The sequence below is a fragment of the Scleropages formosus genome, chromosome 6, assembly GCF_900964775.1.
Source record: "Scleropages formosus chromosome 6, fSclFor1.1, whole genome shotgun sequence".
In the NCBI taxonomy this organism is placed as follows: Eukaryota; Metazoa; Chordata; class Actinopteri; order Osteoglossiformes; family Osteoglossidae; genus Scleropages; species Scleropages formosus.
In genome coordinates, this window is record NC_041811.1 from 33226998 (window position 1) to 33251747 (window position 24750).

Below are 24750 nucleotides of genomic sequence, written 5' to 3' on the forward strand. Positions count from 1 at the left end.
ACTCACATCTTCTATTCTTGTTACAGCTCCCTCCGAGTGTGGCAGTGAGGGTGGTAGCTGCAAGAAGAGCCTCTTATCACTTTATGGATAATTGGACTCTAAGCACAATTCTGCAATATGTGTTTTTACTCATATGTGGTAATTTAATCATTTTCCCAGCTTGCTTAAATCCAGTTGTGTTTGCATCCTTGGATTTCAGCGAACAATCATTTCAGATGCTGTGTTTGTGTGAGAGATATTCAGCAGTATTTGCTCACCACACCAAGTTCGGTGAAACTTCTTCTGATGCTTGCTCCTCAGAAGCTGCTTACTTGTTGGGTGCTGAATCAGTCAGGGGCTGTTGGGTTACATCATATGATGGATTACATCATATTATTCATCGCTTTGGTTTTTATTTTGCTTAAAGGATCCTTAATTAAAGAGGAGAGTGAAGCCTTTTAATTGCCTTAATGGAGCTGAAGGGCTTTCTAGTGGCTGTGCTGTGGCAGAACACTTTAGCGAACCCAGCAGCTCTCAGCTGGCACTCGCTCTGTTCCTGTCCCTGTCCCCAGATGGTCCTGAAGGAGCACGCAGATGATGACCCCAAGCTGGCTGTCACTGGGGTGCCTGTTGTCAGCTGGCCCAAGAAGTCCACTAAGGTGAGATGTAAAGGCTGTGGATGTTTTTGTGTGACCTGTGTTGGATGGCCTGTGTTCCTCATTCATTTTCCTGCTGTGCACACACAGCTATTCAACTCGCTATTCACATCTGAGCTGCAGCAGTCATTGCTAATGCTTTCTGTGGTAGAATTGTTCCACTGGTGGAACGTGGTAAATCTCCATGGATTTTCCCCTCGGCGACTTGTGAGACATACCCTCAAGAAGTCTGCCAGGTGCCTACAGATTGTGAGAGTTGGCTGGTCCACTCGATGCTTGGCCCTCACAAACTACTAGGTAGCCCAGAGAGTGAAAAGAATGAGTCAAAGGAGCGCTTAATCAGCTTTTCTTGGAGATCAGGGGGAATGGTGTGTGCAGGTTGAGAATTTTTTAACTAGAAATGACTAAACTGTGGGTAAAATTAGGAAGAGAACAAAAAAGCACTCTTGCTTAAGCTTTCGAAAGACCCTTGGTCTGAAGCCAGCTGTGAGAGTTACTACACTCAACTCTGGCACAGTTCCATAATGTTTTTTCTAATGTACTTCCGTTTGTTTAAACGACTCTCGCTCTGCCGTGTTACTGTAGTGGAATCTTCTGACAGACCTTTTATCTCCCTATTTGTGTAATTGGTCTTTGTGTGAAACCGCAGAGAGCCAGAGGAGAGCGGCAATTGGCAGGGAAAAAGCAAACCGCATCCTCGTTAGAATGCTGCCCTGTGTACATCCACGCTGCCGGTTCGTTGCCGGTTCGCTGCTTCCTCCGAGTGGTTAAGCAGAAGGCGCAGGCGAGCTGGCTGTACACACCTCCTGTGGCCAACACCCATGAATGGACAAAGAGTGGCTCTTCCCGAATCAGGTGTTGCTGTAGTGGATTTGAACATAGTTGTCAACAAAATAAATATCAGGCACAGTGCTGTACAGATGCTCCTCGACTTACGATGGTCCGATTTACGATTTTTCGACTTTACAACGGCGCGCTAGCAGTAGACATTCAGTAGAAACTGTACTTTGAATTTTGATTCCCCCCCCCGGGCAAGTGATATGCGGTGCAATACTTTCTCGCGATGCTGGGCAGTGGCAGCGATCCGCATCTCCCAGTCTGCCGGGCGGTCGCTAGTGTATACAACCAGTACTCTGCAGCGTTCTGTGTTTCCAGCATTTTTTTGGATATCCCCCCCGTATCTACGTTGCGTTTTGTGCATCCATCGTGTGTACGAAGTGCCCATCCGTGTCTCCTGCTACTGGTGAAAAGAAGAGGAAAGCAGTTACTCTTGAGGGGAAACTCTAATTAATGTATTTATATCTATAGTATCTATTATTATATTGTATTATCTCCTGTTTTTTACTGCTTTTTTTCTTGTTTAGTAATTACTGTACTGTCTTGTGCCGTTTTGCACACGTGCACTTTATGTAGTCCTTTGTAAGTAGCTTTGTGTTTTTTGTAGCTCCACGGTCCTGGAGGAACGCCGTTTCATTTCACTGTACGCTGTACCAGCTGCATATGGTTGAAATGACAATAAAGCCACTTTGACTTTGGCCATCGCACGTGAACTTGGACTTTCGCAATCTACGATCTCCACCATCTTGAAAGATAAGAAGCGTTGATGTTCGGTAGGTTAGGTGTATTAAATGCATTTTCGACTTACGATACTTTCGACTTACGATAGGTTTGTCGGAACGTAACCCCATCGTAAGTCGGGGACCACCTGTAGTATGTTCTGGTTTACTTGTTTACTTTACATTCCCGTGAGCACTGTGGTAAATGGAAGTAAGCTTGCGCGCAAAATACCCGCAGAATGCATAGACAACCAAGTGGTGACGCAACATATGATTTTAATTGGTTGTTTTACTTTGCTGGAAAGATGTGCAGTTTTGAGCGACAGACTTTAGAGGTGAGCTTGCACACACAGTGGCTCCCATCTAGTAGGAAAATTCCACTTTCCTCTGGACAAATGGTGCTTTTAAAAGACCTTTGCTGTAACTGACCTGACCCAGATCCAACATATGTGAAACATTTGCAGGTTGTTGATGTTTTTGTGTAACTGATGACCTTAGATGTGTTCACGATGGAAAGAGAGTATTGCATAGTGAAATGCAATGACTGCGTTGATAAGGTTCTGGTCATTTGACAGTATGGTCTTTTTTTTTTTTTTTTTTCCCTAAAACACCATGCTTTGTGCATTGTTGTAACTTAAATGTAGTTTCTTGGCAGTTTTGGTGGTTATTACAAGAATGGATAATAAGAATGACAATATTCCGACCTGGGCATTTTTATTTAAGAAATCATATATGGACAGATTCAGAATTTTCATAGAATCCTAGTGTCCGATTTTCTATGTTTTCAGTCTTTACTTCCTTGTTAACTTGCACTGTTTGCCTACAATATACTTGTTCTCAACCCCTGCTTCCTTCCTAATACTTACTTTTTCTAAATCCATGTATCTGAGGTCATGAGCAGTGTAGGTTGATGACTATGAAAATTTGGTGAGTTGAAAGAAGACTCTTAAAAATGCTGATTTAACTCTCTGAGCAGCGACGTATATGTGCGTGGAAGGAACTGATGACTTTGTAAGTGCCCTGAGGCCTATGAGAGTAAACCCCTAGCCGCTCACCACCAGAGCCTGTAAGTGAACCTGTTTCTGGGTTCATGTGACCAGGATGTTGAGTTACTCTTTTTCCAGGCCCTCAGGTGGCCCAATCTGTGCATTTTTAACTTCATTTACGTGCAGCCTAAAAGGTCACTGGATTCTGGAAGAGATGATGAAAATGCAGTTAGGCTTCATGTCTTTGGCGGGATTGCTGCATTTTAATTGTATAAAGTCACTGTAGCTTCCCTGGAGCTTTACAGGGACTGAAGCAAAGTGCGTGTTAACGGTGCTGCTGTACACCTCCACGCGTACTTCGTAGAGTCTGTGGCTCATGTGTTCGTATGATTTGCTGTTCTACGAGGAACACTCCCACTTCAGCATTTTTGTTTTACACTGGCGTGCACGACCCTGTATGGATGCGTGTGAGAAAATCAGTAGGTTGTGTTTGTGTGAAAGTGTTCTTGAAAGGGCGTTGCTGCTGTGTGCGTCATGGGTGGGTTGGCTTGGATGTGTGGATTTGTTTTTGTGAGGGTTGTGTGTTTGTGCGTGTGTATAGGGGGTGTTTTTTGCAGAGGTTTTATATCACTGTGTCTGTTGCTTTGTGTGTGAGACAGTGTTTCGGGAGCTGATGTAATGGGAGTGTGAAATATGAAGGAGTGGAAAGTGGATCCTATTGGACTCTGTGCCACAGCCATGTTCCTGTGCACAGGTCCTTGGTGGGCCGGTGTATGAAAAAAGCCTCATCTGGTTCTTTTGAGAAGATGATTGTGCCTCTGAGAGGCAGAAATTTATTCAAATCAAAACTACATGTGAGTCATTTCCATCTATCAAAGATGACTGACTTTGGACTCTGGATGAAAATGCTCGTGTCACATGATGAATGGTTCAGGAACCAACCCCCCACCCCAGGTCTCAGTTCCAGTAATAACAAACTGAAGGGTTTGTCGAAAATTTCAGATCTTTGTTTGATGCCCGTGTCGCTCGCATCGGTAGGTTAAACTATCAGTCATTTAGGCAGTGGGGATTTCCTGCTGTGTCGAGCACGGAGTTTAAGTGCTTCATGCCGTCACGCTGTGATGCGCTGTTAAGAAATAATGACTGTCGATACTCCAAGTGATGCTGACCTTTCCTTGATGTACCAAACACCTGATGTACAGTACAACTCATTCACTCTTTCGCTGCTTGTCCGTTTTGCTCCCTGCGTTATAGGAAAGGCCAAATACCGTTTGAGACACATGCACACCTTTCTGAGAATTTTCTTTTTAACTCTTGCCTTTGGCTGCATTTCCTCCAGCGGTCAGACTTGGAGCGTAGCGTGTAAAATGAAAAATTTTGGGGGAAAAAGGGTATGCAGGTTTGCTTTTTGTCAGTATCCTTGTGGTTATGAAGTTGTTGCCAGAATTTGTCGCAGGCATTCAGTGGTCTTCGATTTTGTTTTCTGGTTCCCTTTCACCTTGTTAACACAAATCAGCATGGGCTTCAAACAGGCAGAGATCATTGTTAACCCACACAAGGGAAAAAACGAATGTACAACAGTTTTTCGTTCCCATCCTCTAAAATAACAACACCAGCATATGGAGGAGGCCAAACGGTGAGTTACAGTAACTGTAGCTTTGATCAAGAACCGAATGCTTGTTAAGTAGTTAATGGCAAAAAAAAAAAAACAAATCCATCCATGCAGGAGAAGCTCAAGGGGCGTCTTGTAAATGCAAACAGTTTGGTGAGAGTGACTCACTGCAGGTTTCATTATGTACAAAGAAAACAAGCGTTCGCATTCTGTTTTTCAGAACAGAAAGGAGAGTTGTAGCAGTAATTAAATTATGCTCCACATTCCACATAAAATGTAATGCGAATCTGGCAGACGTAGCAAAGTATGCGAACTCGGAATGACAAGGAGGAACTTCATACCAGTAAGTTTAAAAAGGAACTTTGGTGCCGTTTTAGTAAAGGAAAAAATTAGCCTAAAATTATGTGGACTGTGCTGACTCATCGCAGCACTCTTAAAAGAAGCCATTTTCCCTTTGTTTTTTTTTTGTTTCTCTTTTATTAACCCTTTTCCTGTATGAACCAGCAGCGGTGTTTCTCTCAGTACCCAATGCATCTTTACACCGCACTGCTTATCATTCATCTTTGTTTTCTTATTCTTTTTTATTGTTTCGTCAAGAAATTAATGTATTTATACATGACCTGTAAAATAAAGATGCTGGGTTTACAACAGGCTCTTAGAAGGAGTGAAAGCATGTAACAAGTCAGTATTTGTAATGTCTTTGATCCTGATGGCTGTTCTGTTACTTGGTCTAGTCCCATGTTTGGCACAGATTGAAATACCTGTGCAGAAATGGACCGGGACGCTGCTCTTCTGGCACAAGAACTTTACTGTGAGGCTGCCAGTTAGACAAGTTCGGCCACAATCCTCCAGGTGTGTTTCTCTCTGTCCAGCATGGTAGGTCTGGATTTCCAACTCGAGGTCTATGTTAACATGGTTACTTCTTTAAGCGATCAGGGATGGATCATGGTTAAATGGTTAACATGGTCGCTCTGCCTTTTTCTTTTTTTTTTTTTTTTTTTTGCATGGACAGAGATATCCAGGCATTGATGTGTACACATCGCATTCTGTGAAGCTGTCTTTAACTGCTGCGTTAAGGGTTGTGACTTTGTAGCGTTGTGCAATGCCACTTCCCAATTTTATATATATATTTTTTTATTTCGCATTTTGGAGTACTGATTTTGCTGAATGAGAATTTCCGTGTCATAATGTTGGATTTTTTTTTTTGCACCGTTTTGCAACCATTATATGACATTTGCAAGAAAAGCTCTAAAATACAAACCCTGGCTTGTTTGTATTAGACACTTGTCATGAAAATATTCTTGGTTTCCTAGAAAGAGCAAAGGAACTGAGCGAAAGAAGGAAAAAAAAAAATTCCATTAATGTACATGTAGATTTTTTTTTTTTTTTTTTTTTTAGATAGCATATGATTGAATTTTTGAATGTGTCCCAGCAGATTTCCTGCAATGGACATTGTGCTCTCCCAGCATTGTGGGACTGACTGAGGATTGAAAGCACAGGGGGCAGTTTGCTGAGGCCAGAGCAATCCATTTCAGAGCAACCGATAGCCCATTGTATGCAGGCGGTTGGCGCCCTGCTTACTTTCACAGCGGAAGCATTTTTGAAGGAAAAAAGAAAACACATGAAAACAAGTAGCCTTCTTGTTTGGGATTTTCTGACAGGCACACTCTGACAAGCTTATTTGGGTGATTTGTGTCACACGGCCATGCCTCTGTACCCCAGCGCCCTCGCTGGGCGCACGGGCCTCTTCGGTAGGGCCGCCTTTTTCTTGTAATCGGACACCATCTGCCTCGCCATTGGCTGCGATGGCGGCCCCCTCCTCCCCACTCAAGATTCTCCGGCGCATATTCATGAGCTCCCTCTGCCTTGGGTTCCTGTGCTGGTGCAGGCGGCTGCTCCCCCGCGGAGGGGAGGGCCAACTGGCAGACAGCAGCAGGCTGAAGCTGCAGCCATGTCAGTGAGCTGTGTGCTGGATGGACTATGAGGCAGCCATGGCCATGTCGCTGAGCGCCGACGATGAGGACTACGACTCGGAGGCAGAGCAGGTTAGCGCACCGCTCGCCCGCCCGGCCGCTCTGCCTGCCGCCGTACGCACAAAGCTGGGCGTGGGTCTGCTACTGCCATTTCTTATGTCTTCCTTAGCCTAGGAGCCTGGTGGGAGGGAAAAATTAACTGACAGAGCAGTAAGCAGTAATTCTGTGGGTGTGAGTGAGAGTGAGTGAGTGAGTGCGCGCGCCTGCATGTGTTAATTGTCCCCCCCTATCCTTTATGCCTGTGGCAGAGAATGGAGGAAAAGACAGTGGTGTGTGTGTGTGTGTGTGTGTGTGTGTGTGTGTGTGTGCGCGCGTGCGCGCGCTTGAGAAAGCGTGCTCTTGTGTGTGTGCGCGCGCGCGCGCGCGCGTGTGTAAATGTACGGCGAGTGGGGTTGTAAAGCAGTGTGTACGCGCGCAGGGAGCTGATCCACGCAGCTTACACAGACTCAGCTAGTGTTCAGTTCAGAGCAGCTACCGGTTGTTTCCGAACAAGCCAGGGCAGGGGGAGAGAGAGGGGAGAGGGGGAGAAGCAGGAATACGAATAGGCGGCGTTTTCGGCTGCGCTGATCCAGAGCCACAGGCTGCAGGCAGTCAGCGTGTGGTACCGACCGTTCCTGCATGCCCCCACCCTCCTCCTCCTGCAGATTTCGCGGTCTCCATTCGCACGACGGCGAATCTAGGTTACGTGATCATGTGCTATTCCTCCAAACAGGAGAGCTCTGCAGCTCTCGGCTCTCTCTCGCGCTCCGCGCGCAACACTTCCCGATTCTAGTGTAGAGTCACGCGTGTTTCCTCCTCTATATTTGAACAGCGCCCTTCGGTCCACGGGAGGCTCGTCCAAGACGCTGGAACGCACATCAGTTTGCGTTTCTTCCCGGTTATTAACGGTTAACCCGTTCAGCCATTCATTGCAGGACGGTTTTCGCAATTGTCAGGGGTGTTTTAATCATCATTCATGTACTGTGTGTGTTGTGACCGCTTCGCTTCAGCCCCCGGCGTGTTGTGCCGTTTGCTTCGTCTCTTGATCACAGCGATCAGAGTGAAATGGTCCCCGTGGGATGACGGATTAGCCTGTGGCTTCGTGCCATTGGCATTGCGCGGAGTGTGTGCGTGGAGAGGCACGGGCGTGTGCGTGGTGTGTCGGGAGAGAGAGAGAGAGAGAGAGAGAGAGGGGGGCAGCGTGACCGCACACGTGAGGCAGCTGGTCCTTCACTGCATCCCCCCCCGTGTGTGACAGCGTGGGCCATGTTCGCATTTTGTGCAGAAAACATAAGAAAACGTGTTTCATCTGTAAACATCTCTTGATCATGGCTATGGATAGCTACTGTGGCAGATGAGTAGTTGTGCGCGCGCACAAAGTGTATGGAGTGGTAATATGTGGCACGTTTTTAAGGAGGTTCCCTGTTACAGAAATGCGTATCATAATGAACCATCTGGTATTCCTTATGACTCAAAAGCACAAATGCCAGAAACAATCGCAGAGTGTGTGTGTGTGTGTGTGTTAATTCGGAGCGATTATTACATTACATTCAGAAGCCCTTGTTTTTGTGTCTTGAACAAATCCAGCGGAGACGCGCACACACACAGTGCTTTTGAAGAAGGTCAGCAAGTATAATACTCTTTTCAAGCTGATTTTTAAAAAAAAAAAAAAATGAAAAGCATCCATTCATCTTGTGTTTTGCTTTCCTTGCTGACAGCGAGTAGCAAATGACTTCTCATAAATATGCAGCTTGATTGTGTTCCTTTTGAATTGCAGTAGTATGTCTCATGATGGCATCAGCGACTTCCTCAACTGGTGGGATATTTTTAATCGCGGCCACGCGTCCCCACAAGGGCGCCCATTGTGCTGCACCTTTAAGAGGGCCACAGGCTGACCTAATCAGTCGGGTGGGGGAGGGTGCGAGAGTGGACCTACGGGGCAGCAGGAGGGGTATTAACGCTCGGCCAGTCCCTATTGTTTACCCTTTAGCCCCTCTGGGGGACCTGCTTTCGGAATTTATCAACGCTCCCGGTCAAAGGTGTTGCCCGGTAAGTTTGGCCAAACGGCGTGCTAACTTTCTCGCTGGTCTGTTGATGTATGGATTTCCAATTCTGCAAATTAACATGCTTATAAATGTAATTTTTTTTTTTTTTTTTTTCTTTTTCTGGTGCAGGACCATTCAGGGTTTGCTTCTTCGGACCCTTTTTGCCAGCCTTCCGTAAGACATTGTAAAAGTCACCTAAGCCGTTTGATTGGCACGGAACGTTTATGTCAACTGTTGACTTTATAACTTTTTAGTGCGGTGAATATACTGTACGTACAGGTCGTTGTGTTGTCAGAATAAGTGTTTGAAATGTCCTGTTTGCGCCTTTTCTTTTTTTGAACGCAGCCGGAAAACACTGGGGCGCAAAGATCTCCCTGCTTATAACCTGGAATACAAATGAATGGGACAGCGAGCAAAGATTGATGGCTCTGTTTCGCAGCCAAACTTAACTGGAAGTTGGGCTTCTGCTGGCGTGGAGTCCTCATCACCCTGGACTTGTGGAATGTGCTCGATTTGTCCTCCCGGTCTGAAATCGAACGAACAACCTGTTACTTGCTCTTTTTGCGTCGCTTCGGTTTTGTGTGGGATTAAAAAAAAGACAGACCCTCAAAGCTGGGCTGTCTTATATTATCACAGTGAGGTGTCTAGCAGGACATGGTGGTATTGTGCAGCAAGAACATTGGAGCTTGGAGTGGCCATTACAGATCCATTTGGACTATTTGATCATGACAGCAGAGACTGGACATGTTTCGGGTCTTCTGTCCCAGGTGACACGTAGTGTTGCTGCTATAGCGTTGTGTGGCACTTGAGTTAAACATTGAGAAACTTGTGTGGTTCATGGGGTGGTCATGGTCAGTCTTGGCACTATGTTCTGGTATTTTGCCAGGAGTATTTGATCAGCCCTAGGCATGTTGATCCATGTCACTGGTCTAAATACGTCTTGAAATAAGACAGTGAGTTTCAGTGATCAAGGTTTCAATTTTGTAGTAACGTCACCACGGTTTAGAGTGCGACTGAAATATTCCCTTGACCATGTCCTTCGCAAGTTAGAATGTAGTGTTCAAAAAAAATCTGTCAGATGTTGAACCTTCACTTATGTTTAGACCAACGGAGGAAGATAAAGGTTCATTTGCTTGACAAGCACATGTTTGAGTGATCTGGCTGGAATCTCGGGACTGTTGTGGGAATGTGTCCTGTGAACCTACAATCAATGCTCTGTATGGCGAGTGCCTCGTGGGGCCTTTTTAGCATTTTTAACCGTTTGCACGTTTACCGTTTTGTGCCCTACACACGTCAGCAGGTGGTATAGTTGTTAAGCAGCTGTTTTGGACAGGGCTCCGTTATTGTGCCTTTGAGCTATATAGTTAGTTTGAATTGCCTCATGGAGACGTCCAGCGGTACGAATAGTCTAAATTGTAAAGGATTGTAGTTGTTATGAATAAAAGAGTATGCCGGGCAGCTAAGTTATAAAATCTCCGTTTTAGTATGGGCCACCAAGCTTCATAAAAGAATGTCAGTGTTTTCCATCGCTGCATATAAGCATTTGCTTGGCAAAAACTTTAACACAGCATAGACCTTAGAAAGGACATTTGAGCCATTGGGTTCCAGTTGGGTTTTTTTATTTTATTTTTATTTTATTTTTTTAAAAAAACTGTATGTTGTTCTTCTGGGACCTTTGTTTGGCTGGAGAGCAGTCAGTCCTGGAGCTTGGAAGGGCAGGTGCTTCAACAGCCTCCATACACAACAGATGCTAGCTACAGGCCACTGATTGGCGGCGTCCGTGGCCAAATAACTGGCCAGCAGTTCCCCGGATAGTGGTGATCGCAATTTGCTGCATGTCCTCAGAATTCTAAATACTCTGCTCTGACAACTGAATTGCTCATCTCAGCCCGCAGACATTTTTCTGAAATAACTTGACAGGAGTCGGACAGCAAAGTGTCCGTTTTGGAGACTGGAAGCCTCGTCTGGAAGAGCGATGTGTCAGACAGGCTATGGAGAAGTCTGGTGCTTGTAGGTGGATGTGTTGATTGCTGGATTTGTGAGGGTATCGGTCTCTACTGGACACAGCAAGGCTCCCTGTGATGAATATGTACATAAAACAGCTTGGCTACTTTCCCGCTTGTCCAGTAGCTATAGGACCAGCTCTGTGTTACAGAGAAACAGTTAGTTTTCCTTCTTGTGTCTGGATGTAATTATAGGAATGTGATTTTGGGGTCCCAGGCCATTTATGTACGGACGTAATGGTGGAAGGACGGTGAAATGAAAGGGTTGTGCTGCTTGAATTGTCATCTCTGACCTGTTGAGTGCGAAGCTTTCTATGCCTGTGCTCTTTTACTGCTGGGATCCACGGATCTGCTCCCATGTTTTTAGCAGCAGCTCTTCAAGGAAGGTTTCAAGACCCATCTGTTCCCAAGGTTCTGGACAGGACTCCGAGTCTTGTTTCTGCGATCCTGCTGTATCTCTGTGGAGTTGTCCAGCGGTGTCATCAGTTGCTGAAAGATCAGACTTATGTGGAGAAGGTTCTCACTTGTTGTGGCCTTTGCGCTCTTGATATAGTGGTTGGTAACTCTCGGGGCCGTGTAGACAAACACACCTTCAACACTCACTCTGACTGACCTTTTTCCACGAGGTGTATTTTTTTTTTTTTTTTTTTTTTTTTTTTTTTTTTTTTTCCCCAGCCTTCTTCCAGAGCTGTTTTGAGTAAGATGACATGCTCACTACTGGTCTACTGTCACATCCTGCTGAAAGCTGGTTTTACCAATACTGCACTTTTTGATGTCGCTATTGTGCCAGAACCAGTGTAGGAATATCAACAGTAGTAAAAAGTCTTTGAGCATGTCATGACTTCTGCTGGCAACTCTGCTTGAATACCAATGTCAGCCTTAGAGTGAGAGACTATCAGACGTGGGTTCTTTGATTTTTGACAGTTTCTCTTCAGACACCTTACTGAACACTTTCGTGCCTCGCTTTTCTGGGAACCAGTCTGTCTTGCTTGTTTTGTTCTGGGAGACGGGCCTGGGAGTTGGGTTTTTCTTGACACGGGTTTTGCAGCATTTGGCAGCATTATTGTCAGTGATGCTTCTGTGTACTGCCCTCGCAGAAGCATTGGCGCAATAGTGGCATCAGCTTTATACCTGATGTGTCCTTGAGTCTGTTTATTAGAACCATTAATGTATTTACTTTGTCTCTCTCTCTGGCATTGAAGCTGTTTGTACCGTTGCTGCTCTCTAGCTGCGACGACTGAAGAGATCTGAATGGATCTGAGAGACTCTAAAACTGTCCATAAGCCTGACTTTTTGGGGATACAGTTCCCATCTGTATGCAGTCATTGATAATGAGAATTTTAAGGCATGAAAGTTGTATTAGTAAAACATTTCCCTGGTGAAAGCTGATGTATTTTTTGCTTTACGCAGATGGCCCAGCAATAAGAATGAGTCTAACTGGTTAAATATGCTGCTGATGTTGGTTTGGTATTGCGAAGAAATGAAGAAAAATGTAAAAAGTGGCTTTTCAGCTATGCCAGCTACGCATGTGTGCTATTCAGTTTGTGGATGAGTTCCAAGGGGGAGTACAATGATAGAATCTGGATGGCCCAAGATATGAACGACTTCAAAGCCAAACATGAAAAAGGGATGACCTTGCTTTCATCCCCCCCCCCCCCCCCAAATCTCAGCTCTTTGTGTATGGGTTGGTGCTCCTACAGGCTCACGTGATTCTTTGTGCAGTACATTATCTTCCTGATGGCTCAAGGCCACGCGTACAGTGCTACAAAATAAACAGACGTAAAAATGAAATGTGCCCAACATCAAAGGAAGCCCTCTGCTTCAAAGGACATCGTTGAATATTGCTTTACTCTTCAACTCTCCCCTCTCACCATTACATAACTTCATTCAAGTGCTTATCCTTCTGCAGATGTGTTGCCAAGGGAACGCTGCTCTCCTTGCGGCAAGAGACTGTTAAAATAAAATAAAAATAAAACGGATTACAATGGAAGGTGGACACATTTCACAGATGTTTTTTTTTTTGCTCGTAAAGGACTGAGGGAAAAATTCTGAGAACATTCTTAGGTTTGTGAAAGTGTGTGTGTGTGTGTGTGTGTTTGTGTATTTATATAATATAATTATATATACACACCACTTTTAGTTGATTCTGTGCTGGCATCTTCCATCTCCAGCTGTAGGGGAAGTGTGCCAGCTGGGGGGGTCCAAGCAGGAAAGGCCCAACCCAGTATGGGGATGGGGCCCTTCTTGTCCACTGCTGGACAGACCCTATTTCCAGTGCTTCTGTTTGATTGGTCAGCTTGAGTTGCCATGGCAACACATACCCTTGCTCTTGTGGATTATGATTACAGTCAAGACAGTGTAATGAAGGGGCTGCAGGTATCTTTGTGGTTAAGGGCATGGATCTGTAACCTTAAGTATACCAGTTCAAGGGTAAGGAGGGGTCTTGCTGTGGAGTTCTTCACCAAGATACCTGAATTTCTTGAGTAAAAATGTCTAGCTATAAATGAGTAAAATTGTAGGTTGCTTCGGATTAAACATTAGTCACGTTATGTGTGAAATGATGCCCTTGTCAGAGATGAGGTTTGGCTTTGGTGTTTAGAGAACAGGCAGCAGTTGGTTTCTAAGTGAGTCTGGCAAACCTGACACATTAGATTTTGGGCTGGGATTCATCCCATATACAGTTATGTTTTAAGTCAGTTGTTTAGTGAGAACAACCACAAAGCAGCTACTAGCACTGTAGATGGAAAGCTGAGATGAAGATTCAAATTCCAGGAGTGATTTGTACACTGCACTGTTCAAGTGAACAAAAAGCACTTTGTCAGATGTACTTCAGTGTAAAAATGGTTTGCTGTGTAAATTGCTTGGGATGAAAGTGTCTGATTAACTAAAGGCACCTAGCTTGATCTCCAGGACAATCTGCAGCTCATGCTGAGCCAATACTAAGTTGAACATTGTCCTCTTCATTTTTGGCAATCGGTTCCACATCTGTGATGATTAGGAAATACTAAGATCAGGGATCAAAGACCAGTGAAAGGTTTGGTAACATTTCTGACCCAACACCTATAACAGTCAACTCACATGACTTGGGAATTTGCAGTAGTTTAGTCCTCTGTGCTGGATTTATGAATGAATTTTAAACCTGTTGCTCCACTGTGGAAGAATTTGGGAGTTTTTGCACGGCTAGAGATGACAGATTGGTCCCCATAGTCTCGGAGATGCAGTGGAAACACCTCCTGCTTGCTCCGTTTGAAATTAGCTGAGGCTTTGCCCTTCATGTCATTCTCCGTTCCTATTTTGATTTTTGACCGAAGGTACTGGTTTGCCGCTGCTGATTGGTGTTCCTGTGGATCACACCCTCTTGCTAATCTAATTTTATTTGCCTTTAAGGAAGGAAAATACCACTACAGCTGTGCACTGAGAGTTGAGAACTCTATATTCCTGGTCAAAATTCTAAAAAAAATGAAGTTCATTGAAGTTGACATTGTTTATCAGTTTGTTTATTGTTGAGTATCAGAGAGTATAAAATCAATAGTTGTTAAATGATCCCTTCAGACTTTTCCCCAACCATGAAATGTTTTGTTTCCTTATCTCATCACCCAACCCTGACTCACCCCAAATATGTCCTGTCCTTTGACCTTCTATGTTGCAGCAGCGGCCTCCCAATCGGCCCAAGACAAAAATGGGGGCTCCGTCAACAGCAGGCAGTGTCAAGCTGTCTGTGGGCCGCGGTACGTCGGGGGCAAGGCGGCGGAGGACCCGCTGCCGGCGCTGCGAAGCCTGTCTGCGAACCGAATGTGGCGAGTGCCACTTTTGTAAGGACATGAAAAAGTTTGGTGGTCCAGGGCGTATGAAGCAGTCCTGCATCATGAGGCAGTGCATCGCGGTGAGTGAACAGAGCCTACATTGGTGCATGAATAATTGAGTTGGTGAGTGAGGTGGATGCTGGGTAGAGAGTGACATGCCTGCTGAGTAATGAGTGATGTGTTTTCTTAGAAGCATGTGGGAAGCTAAGGGCATTCATGTATGTGTCTCCAGCCCGTATTGCCACACACCGCCGTGTGCCTCGTCTGCGGGGAAGCCGGGAAGGAGGACACGGTGGAGGAAGAGGAGAAGTTCAATGTCATGCTCATGGAGTGCTCCATCTGTAATGAGATAGTGCACCCGGGTTGCCTGAAGGTGAGCTTGCAGCCCAGAATCCCCTCTCTCTGCTTACTATGCATCTTCAGATATAGGGATGAGATAATAACAATAACTTCTTTGCCTGCTGAATGTGAGTGTTTTGGTTATTAATCCATTCCCTTTTGTCAGAAAAAAGGTTCCTCTCTTTCTCTCGCAAGAACTGTTTGCATTCATTCACTGAGTAAGACAAGAGGAAAGATAATTTGAGATGAGTTGCTTTTATTCCAGTCTTTAATGTGGTAGTGCATGTAGGAGGATAAGAAGAAAATTATGAATACGTTTTTCTTAAGTAATCAAGCCACCAGAGAACTGCTGACTGTTTCCATGGTAGAATATGTAAATGGCCTCCTGTTGATTGCATCCCTGAAGTTAAAACATGTCTGTTCAAGCAGAAATCTTTGCTGCGATGTAGTTTGTTGTTCCGCTGTCAGTCGATGGATTTTGGACAGAAGGTTTTGAATGGATGTGAAAATGCATTGTTTTCCTGTCATTTTTGGTGGAGCCTATTATGGGGTATAAAACAAGAATAGATTGTCGCAGGTCTGCCTTTTAATACCTCTTAGATCAGTAAGAGGGTTCATCGTACGTAAAGTCTATCCACTACGAGAAACATAACAAATAAAACGGGCTTGTTCTGAGCTTAAAACAAGACCATAAATGCAGAAAGAGCCCTAATGGCTTTTATCCAAAAATGGAAGTGGGCCATCTATTTTGAGCTTACATGGCAACTGATGTTGATTTGATAAAGAAATGTTTTGGACAGAAGCTTTTGGGAGGATGTTGAAATGAATTACGTGGGAATAGGGAGAGATTCATATACAGGATACCTTTCTCAAGTTCCGGATCCTGTTTTGTTGTGCCCCTCCATTCCTCTATTCCGTTTGCCTTATGGCTTAATAATGTGCGACAAATAAATTCGCATGTGTTTTCTTTTTTTAAAAAATGCTGGGTTGCAGTTGTTTGTGTTACTGCTTTCTTTTTTTTTTTCCTCTTTTTTTTTTTTTTTTTTTTTTCTATGAAAGGTGGCAACGTGGACATACTCAACCGTCCTTGTGCCCTTGCTTAATACCCTCCTCGCCTTCCCCTTATTACCTGTCAGTAAAAGAAACTGGGTGGTATTTTCACAATATGATTTTTCACCCTCTCTCGTTTCACTTACAGGTGAAAGATACAGGAGGAGTTGTGAACGAGGAGCTGCCCAACTGCTGGGAATGTCCAAAGTGTAATCATGCTGGGAAGACTGGGAAAGTAAGCATCTATGTAGACGTGGCACTTTGTGCTTGGGTTTGCCAGTTATACAGCTTCAGTATTCCATTACATGGAATATTTTGGGTATTGTTTAGAACCTTTTGTTTTCATCGTGGAGGGGACGCGGTGATGCAGCGGGCTTGGCCGAGTCCTGCTCTGTGGTGGGTCTGGGGTTCGAGTCCTGCTTGGGGTGCCTTGCGACAGACTGGCGTCCCGTCCTGCGTGTGTCCCCTCCCCCCTCCAGCCTCGCACCCTGTGTTGCCGGGTTGGACTCCAGTTCACCGCGACCCGGCTTGGGACGAGCGGTTTCAGCCAGTGTGTGTGTTTTTCATTATCTTTACATTGACAGTTTCCTTCATAGTAAATCTTAATACTGGGTAAAACAGATGCCAATAATTTTATATTCTTTTAATACACATTATGCAGTATATATTTTCAACTGTCAAACTGTGTAGTTTGTGGCTGTATCCTTTCTATGGCCCATTTTATTCATGATTCACTGCATATTTGTTTACAGATTCACTCATGTAACCACATGGCACCAACTAACATTGCACAAACATTATTAAGAATGTTTTTTGTGAATGTGGTTATAAAGCTGTGTAAATTTTCCTGAAGCGAGTATTGCATAACTAAAGTAGTGACTGCAATACGTGTTCATCATTAGCTTATTTAAACTCAGCCTGCCAATGCTTTCCATTTTGGAAGGTAACCAAACCAGTTGAGCAGTTGCTGTCAGCTGTTATAACAAATTGCTTTGTCACGGCTTTGTGACAAGAGGAAATTGTCTCCTTGTGGAAGGGTTTTTTTTTTTTTTTTTAATAAATTATTTCCCAAATTGCAACTGCAGTTTTGAAGCTGCTAATCCCCATTGTATTCTGAATTATTTTTTATTATTCCAATCTTCTGTTGATGCTTTTTCCCCCACAGCGACTCACAAATTTACTCATACAACTCGATCTTTTACTGGTGTAATTCGGTTGCTTTCTCAAGGGTACAACTTGCGGCACTTAAACAGGCAACCTTTAAGCCATAAACACAGCACTGCTTGCCAGCCCTTTTTTTTACCGTCTCTTTTCTTTTTACATGCTTCACCTTACTATTAACTCTCATTTTAATCCGTGTGGTATTACCACAGTGCAGAAGACATAAGGTATAAAGTTGTCTCTTTCACCATTCCTACTTTTTGGCCTATAAGCAAAAAAGAGGACCAGGGTTCAAGTATGCCTCCAATCTCCCTGGCTCCCTGCTGAAGGAGCAGCGTGTGAACCGCGAGGTCAAGGAGGAGGCTGATCCAGCCTGCGGCACCGTCAAGAGAAAGGCTGAACGAGAGGACACCCCCAAGAAACGCCCCTCCTTCCCACCCCTCCAGCCCCTTCAACCCCTCCAAGCCATCCAACCCGTACCCTCTGTCGATGAGCAGCAGCCTCGCCTGAAACCTGAGGACAGCTCACTCCGTAAGAAGAGGAAGCTCTTCGAGAAGGACTCGGATGAACCTGATGACAGGAAAAAGGTATGATGCGCTCTGGACCCACATATCATCTACAGCATAACGGTAACGGATGACTTCACGTGCCAGATTTTGTTAAGGTTCAAAGAAAGGTTCTTCTGATAAACATTGCATCTGTTTGGAAATGAAGAATCTTATTTACATTTCCATTCATTACCGTTTAATTATCTTAACCTTGGGGTTCCATATTTCTTTCTGTATTAGAGTTTAATGTCCTAGAATAATTATTTCCTTTTGGCCGCTTTGATTTCTGACTTTAAGGACATGTAAAAATTACTAGTAATGTTATCTCAAATGTTAGTAATGTTAATCTCAAAGAAAATAGAACTAGTATTCTATGTTCTTTGATGCCTGGATGCATTGTTTTGACATTCAATGTCAGGAGGTAAGATGCTCTTTGAAATAAGTAAAATGTATTATTTTTCAGTGAGTGCCATAATTGCAAATTTATTCAGTGAATGTATGGGTGTCAGTACTAACTTCACCCCATTCGTGCTGCATGTGAAACAGTTTAGCATCCAGTGAGGGTAAAGTCATTGCCCAGTGCTTTTTTTTGTGCACGCTGTGGAGTATTCATATTTGTTATTAAATCAGTTTTTGTTCATCAACAGTGACCTCTTGATCTAATGTTACAAAAAATATGCTTGGTAGCTTGTGCCGTGCCCAAAACAACATATCTAGCCTTGTTGTGACCTATGAAATGTGCATTTTTTCATAACTGTCGTAGTAGCAGCGTCTGCAGCTAGCTGCAAAAATTTTTCAAATAAGCATGTATATGAAGTGAAAGAAGATTGTGTTGCATAGTGCAATCTTATAAATGAGGAGTAAACTTTTCAAAATGTATTCAAATGTTGTTTAAATGTTTACGCTTAAAGGCAACTGTTGGACTCACTGTTCACAGTAACTTCATCTTCATGATGGGACATAAATTACCCCTGTAAGATTACAAAGCCAGCTTTATCGTTGACACTTTTGCCGCGCAGCGCTTGGGGATATAGCTGATCCGCACTTATTGGGTCTTAGTGGTCATTATGTGCCACTGTCTCCCAAACAGCGAAAGGTGTCCAAGTCCGACGAGCTCCCAGTCCCCCGGCTGCTGCGAGAGATCAAGACCGAGAAGGAGGAAGACTCTCCACGGGAGGAGGGTGACGAAGAGCAGGATGACCGAGAGGACAAGAGGGAGCAAGTGGAGGAGTGTGAGGAGGAGGACCAGGAGGAGGAAGAAGAGGTTGAGGAACAGGAGGAAGCTGGGGACCACCCTGCAAGCCTCCTCTCTGTTGCCCCAGCTGTCCGAGAGAGCGATCACTCACGCTCCAGCTCCCCACGAGCAGGGCCCAGCAGCGAGGGTGGCACCGAGTCCCAGGATAAGAGCCGGCTTCGCGCGTGGCGCAAGCGCAGGACGCCCAACAAGGAGCTTAGCAAGGAGCTCAGCAAGGAGCTCAACCAGGAGATCCAGAAGACGGAGGACTGCCTGGCCAATGAGGAGAGACGGGTGCTCAAGTCGGAGCCTGAGAGTGAGGGTGAAGAGGCCAAGCGGCCACTTGACAATGGTGGCGAGCTTCCTGAAGATCGGCTTCGCCCCGTGGCCCGTGAGGTTAATGGGGGCCCACGGGGGCTACGGCACAACCACTATCCCTCGCAACCGCTGTCCCCGCTGGGCTGGAGCCGGAGCCCCCCAAGCACGCCCACCGGAGGTCGCCCGCCCCTCTGCCGCTCGCCACCACGGTGCGTGCAGATGGAGCGACATGTAATCCGACCGCCTCCAATCAGCCCTCCCCCTGACCGCCTGCCGTTGGAGAATGGCCAGAACCACGTAATGCGGCGTGAGGTGTGGATGGCCGTGTTCAGGCACCTTTCGCACAAGGAGCTCTGTGTCTGCATGCGTGTCTGCAAGACCTGGAACAGATGGTGAGTGCCCACTATATGCCTGTCCCACATGCCGTTTGTCCCTTGTAGGAAAAAAAGATGTCCATTCACAAAGAATAAAAAAGTCACACAATCGGCTACGTTTCACGCAGAATTTTCAAGCGTTCTTTTTTTTTTGTCAATATTTTAAAGTTTCTTTTGTTATCAGTACAAAACGGAGACGAGGACTATGGCTGCAATGTTCCAAGAAACGCTTCAAAAAAAAAAAAAGGAAAAAAAGCCTGTGGTGTGCATAAATTCCAAAATATAGACAACACAAGGATGCTGTCACATCATTACGCTCAAGTAATGATGAGCAGCAACTTGGGTGTTAATACCCTTAAGTAGGACCACAATAATCGTTGTGAATTGTTTCAAGGGCTGCATGTGTAGAAATCAGTGACATACTGAGTCTTAAATGTCTTCTGAATCGATGAAATATTATTTATTGTAGCGTACAACAACATTAAATAAATTTACCTGCATTGACAAGACATAATTTCATTAAGTCATCAGGTAAATAGGATACATTTCTTGCTGGACATAATTGTAAAAGTCCAAAAAAGAGACATTTCTAACTTCTCCTTCAAGTTATACACACATTGGAAATTAACACACTGGAATAATAATACTGGGATGGACCGGCGTCCTGTCCATGGTGCACCGGGCTTAGCTTTGACCAGTATTCTTGTAGGACTTGCTCCGGACCGCTGTGAACGTGACTTGGAGAAGCGATTAATGATAGTGAGTGAGTCTAGTAATAAGAGAAAATAATAAAATGTAAGCCTTTTTTTAAAAAAAAAAAAAAAAAAATATGCTGAATGTTAGTGGCTGACTGGTCAATACGGCAAAACATAATCTGTCATGATCATCTTTTTTTTTTTTTTTTCTTACGACATATAAGTAGTTCCCTTAACGTTTTTTACAAATTTGAAGTACACAAATGGTTTCGATTCTGACTGATGAAGCTAAATGAATAAATTGTCACTGATTTTTTTTTTTTTTTTTTTTCATAGTTTAGTGTTTTGGTGTTTTACATTGTCTCTATCAAATTTAGAATTTTTCTCTAGTTTGAAAATAGTCTTGTATTCTGTCATGTAGATGCATGTTTCATGCTAAAATGTCTTAGTTTTACTCCCAACTACTGAAGCAGCTTCATTTCATATCCAACAGATGGCCTCATTATTCATTTCAGTAAGAAGTGAAACTCCCATTTTGCCGTATTCATCAGAAACTTTTGCTCCTCGATTTGAAGTTGAGTGCTGCACGTGGCTTCCAAGTAAATACAAAAATCACGGAGTAACTCGCTGTAAATATTAACAGTGATAAAATGAGAGCAGCGCTCAGAGTCCAGCGGAGCCCTGAGTGGGGACAGCAGATCTGCCGTTCGCTGTTCTGTCGCTTCGTGTGCGACTCACCATAACTGTATTATTGTATCGTTAAATAGAATTTATAGTGTTTATGGTAGGTATATTAATAATTTACAAATTAAGCAGTTAATGAGGTGTGTTGGACAACCCTGTTCTAAAGAGTCAGGATATGGTTAATTACCAATAACACAATAAATTGAATAACAGTATGAGTTAAAACAAGTGTAGCATTGTTTAAAAATGATACCTTAATATACTTGGGCATTCCTGACCATTAACATACGTAAAAAAAGTAGAAAGCGATCGGACCGCAAGCAGGAAGACGAACCAGTCGGCCCTGCCTGCCCGCAAAAGACAACAGTTTGGATACGTGGACAGAAAAACACTTCGCTCAAGAGGTCAAACCCGATGAGCTTTTTAAGTGTAGTTCATGCAAACAGTAAAGTCCAAGTGCTGTTTTGCAGTGTCCCTGAAATATTCCTGTCCCTTAACACATTACTCAACTTACCCTGGTATCTTGACGATCACAGACTCCTCCCCTTCCTTCTTCCCCCACCTCTGGGTGGCCTTGACCTGTCCATTGCAGATCATGCAGGATATAATCTGCATTATTTTAGCTTCTTCCTGCCTTGTGCCATTACCTCTCTTTGTCGCTGCAGCAATGCTGTAGTCGGAGAAATAAAAGATGCCGCTTCCGTTGTGCTCAATTGGACCCAGAGCACAAGCTCTAGCCAGGATGGCGCTCACAGTAGCTTGAAAATGAGGGTGAGAGGCTGAGAGCCAGAATGGTCTTTGTTTAAATTCGGCGTGCCTTTTCCACCTCCACGGGGAAAGTTTTCATTTGGGAAGGTGAGACCGACTTCACGCGGTCATCGCATTGTATTGCTTTCTTAAGGGCAGCGGGACGCATGTTCGACTGATGATATCTGTCGTACGGTCAAGGAGGTTTTCCTTCAGCATTTCCATTTTTTGGGGTGTCCGCGTATCCTTTGGACTCTCAGGGCTGTCACTCGTGGGGTGAACGGTGATGACAATTCTAGGGACCCACACTTTCCACACACTTTCCAGGAGTAGTTATTTTATTTATAGGGGATGGCAGAGCAGTGTACTTTTAGGGGGCCCAGAATTCCTAGCTATGTACAGTATTGTGCAAAAGTCTTAGGCAGATGTTTTACAAAAAAATATTTGTTTTAGGCGGTAATTTAATGTCTTCTGCATTAGTGTCAATAGGAAAGAGCGTATCTTAGACTTCCAAGCATTACTTTTGCAGAATGTTACAGTATTACAGTAAGGGTTTTGTATTTTGTTAAAGTATATACGCACGCACGCAGTCTGAAACGACTTATCCCGAGTGGGGTCACAGCGACCCGGAGCCTAACCTGGCAACACAGGGCGCAAGGCTGGAGGAAGACGAGACACACCCAGGACGGGACGCCAGTCCATCGCGAGGCACCCCAAGCGGGACTCGAACCCCAGACCCGCGAGAGAGCGGGACCCAGCCAAGCCTGCCGTGCCAAGCAGTTGTTGACAATGGATTGTTACTAAGCTTTGTAGGAAGTTGATTAATAAAGAGCGTTGTTTTTGGAAGCATTCTTACTTTACAGCTTTTTTTTTTTTTTCCCGCCAGCGCCTAAAACTTTTGCACGGTACTGTATGTTGCTGGGCTTTTTATTTAAAGAGGGTAACACCAAAATGATTACATTGAGCCTATTTTCAACCAAGCAAATGTATTGCAACCAAAAGGATAAATACAGAAATGGAATGTCATTATCGTGTGGATTACAAAAGTTTGGGTAGAGTAGCAGAATCAAGCTATCTTTCACATCAGGTCACACCCATATCTGGCTTTCTTTCGGTTATAGCTGATGTACCCTTGCTTGATGTTTTAAACCGTAAAACAGAGTTCATATTTATTTTTTTCCAAGCTGTCTGCTTTCTGAAAAACCATGAGCCTCACTACAGTTTCAGGCCATGTCTGTACTGATCGACAAGTAACGGTTATGATCTCCTCAGGTGCTGCGACAAGAGACTGTGGACCAGAATAGACCTGAACCGCTGCAAGTCCATCACACCACTCATGCTGAGTGGCATCATCCGGCGGCAGCCAGTCTCATTGGACCTGAGCTGGACCAACATCTCCAAGAAGCAGCTTAGTTGGCTCATCAACCGGCTGCCCGGTAGGTCCTTGCAAAGGGACGGGGCGGTGGAGGGGCTCGAGAAGGAGAGAAAATGTTAGTTTTCACCAGAAGTAGAAGTAACAGGCAGTGTAGTAGCTAGAGCTGCCACCTCGCACTCAGAAAGACTCTGGTTTCAATTCTGCTCCCGTTGCATGGTGTCGGGAAAAAATTACGCAATGCTCCGTAACGTAAAGTTTGCCGCAGTCTGCTGTGATGACACCCTTATCCTCTCAAAGGCTTTCTTGGCGAGTGAAGTTTTTATCAGTCAGTATTGGCAGTTTTACTGTGGTGTCATTTAAAAATCAAGGTTTATTTGATAATTTTTGGAAGTGATTGAGGATTTCCTCTGCAGTCCTTAAACTAGAAGGCAAACCTAATCTCCTGTAATAACTTTCCACCCCCTGGCAGTAACATTTTCTTCAACAAAAAATCTCTGGGATTTCCCCCCCCTTCTTCCAGTGACCCTAGTGTCATTTGCAAATGGGTTTTTGTATTTTTGTCAGTCTGGCTCCTTGGGGTTATTGGTTTAATGGTAAGAGCTGGGTACAGAGGACAAATCTCTGGAGCTCCTAGGGTGCCACCACAGCTCATTATGTGACCCATATCTTCTGGAGCTTGCTGTTCAAACAGAACCCGTTTCTTATCTGTCCAGTTCAAGGTTGGCTAAAGGTTTGATTACTCATTGGATTCTGTGCCAAATGGGCTTCACAGGTGTGAGAGAGTGGGGACAGCCTAGGGACAGTCTAGGGACAGCTGGTAGCGTAGTGGTTAGAGCTACTGCCTTTGGACCCGAAGGATGCAGGTTTGATCCCCACCTTCGGGTGTAGTACCATTGCGCAAGGTACTGTCAAATTACCCAGCTGTATAAATGTGTAAATAATTGTACTAATAATTGTAATCTTAACATTGTAAGACGCTTTGGAGAAAAGTGTCGGCTGATTGAATGAATTTAAATGTGTGGACTTGCCGATATATCTTGACCGCATAAATATTTTTGAAAGTAAAAGCATCTCTAAAATGCCTTTGGGCTTTAGAAAAATCATGGATAAAAATGGTTTGTCAAATCACATCCCTAGTATTGATATTGTTACAGCTGTGTGCTTCAGTGGTTTTTCCATTGAATTTGCTTTAGGACATTAGCTCTGTAAACTACATTTAGTTTTAAAAATAGCATTAACTAATCAATTAACAATTTGCAAAGCAGGGAATTCATTTTTTTTTTTTTTTTAAAAAAAAGGAAAGTTATTAATCTTGGTAAAAATCTGAGGCTGTTGATGTAACTCACTGGCAAAACAATGCATGTCTTAAAAAAAAAAAAAAAAAATGCTGTTTGTTTTAAATTACAAGTTATGATACACACACACACACACACACACACACACACACACACACACACACACACACACACATTTTCAGAACCACTTGTCCCATACGGGGTCACGGAGCCTACCCGATAACACAGGGCGTAAGGCCAGAAGGGGAGGGGACACACCCAGGACGGGACGCCAGTCC

At 44.3% G+C, this 24750-nt stretch overlaps 1 protein-coding gene across 3 annotated transcripts in view; it reads left to right on the forward strand.

Annotated features, from left to right (window-relative positions):
• Window positions 1-24750, forward strand: part of kdm2bb (lysine (K)-specific demethylase 2Bb) — a 44922-nt gene that overhangs the window by 15357 nt on the left and 4815 nt on the right. Inside the window, exons 12-18 of one of the 3 annotated variants that reach the window (XM_029252662.1) lie at window positions 552-638; window positions 14502-14732; window positions 14885-15025; window positions 16190-16276; window positions 17466-17789; window positions 18841-19694; window positions 23075-23238. In XM_029252662.1, the coding sequence (XP_029108495.1) occupies window positions 552-638; window positions 14502-14732; window positions 14885-15025; window positions 16190-16276; window positions 17466-17789; window positions 18841-19694; window positions 23075-23238 (1888 nt within the window). Of the gene's footprint in view, window positions 1-551; window positions 639-14498; window positions 14733-14884; window positions 15026-16189; window positions 16277-17465; window positions 17790-18840; window positions 19695-23074; window positions 23239-24750 lie in introns of all 3 variants that reach the window. The other 2 variants (XM_018753277.2, XM_018753285.2) reach the window with 2 other exon arrangements.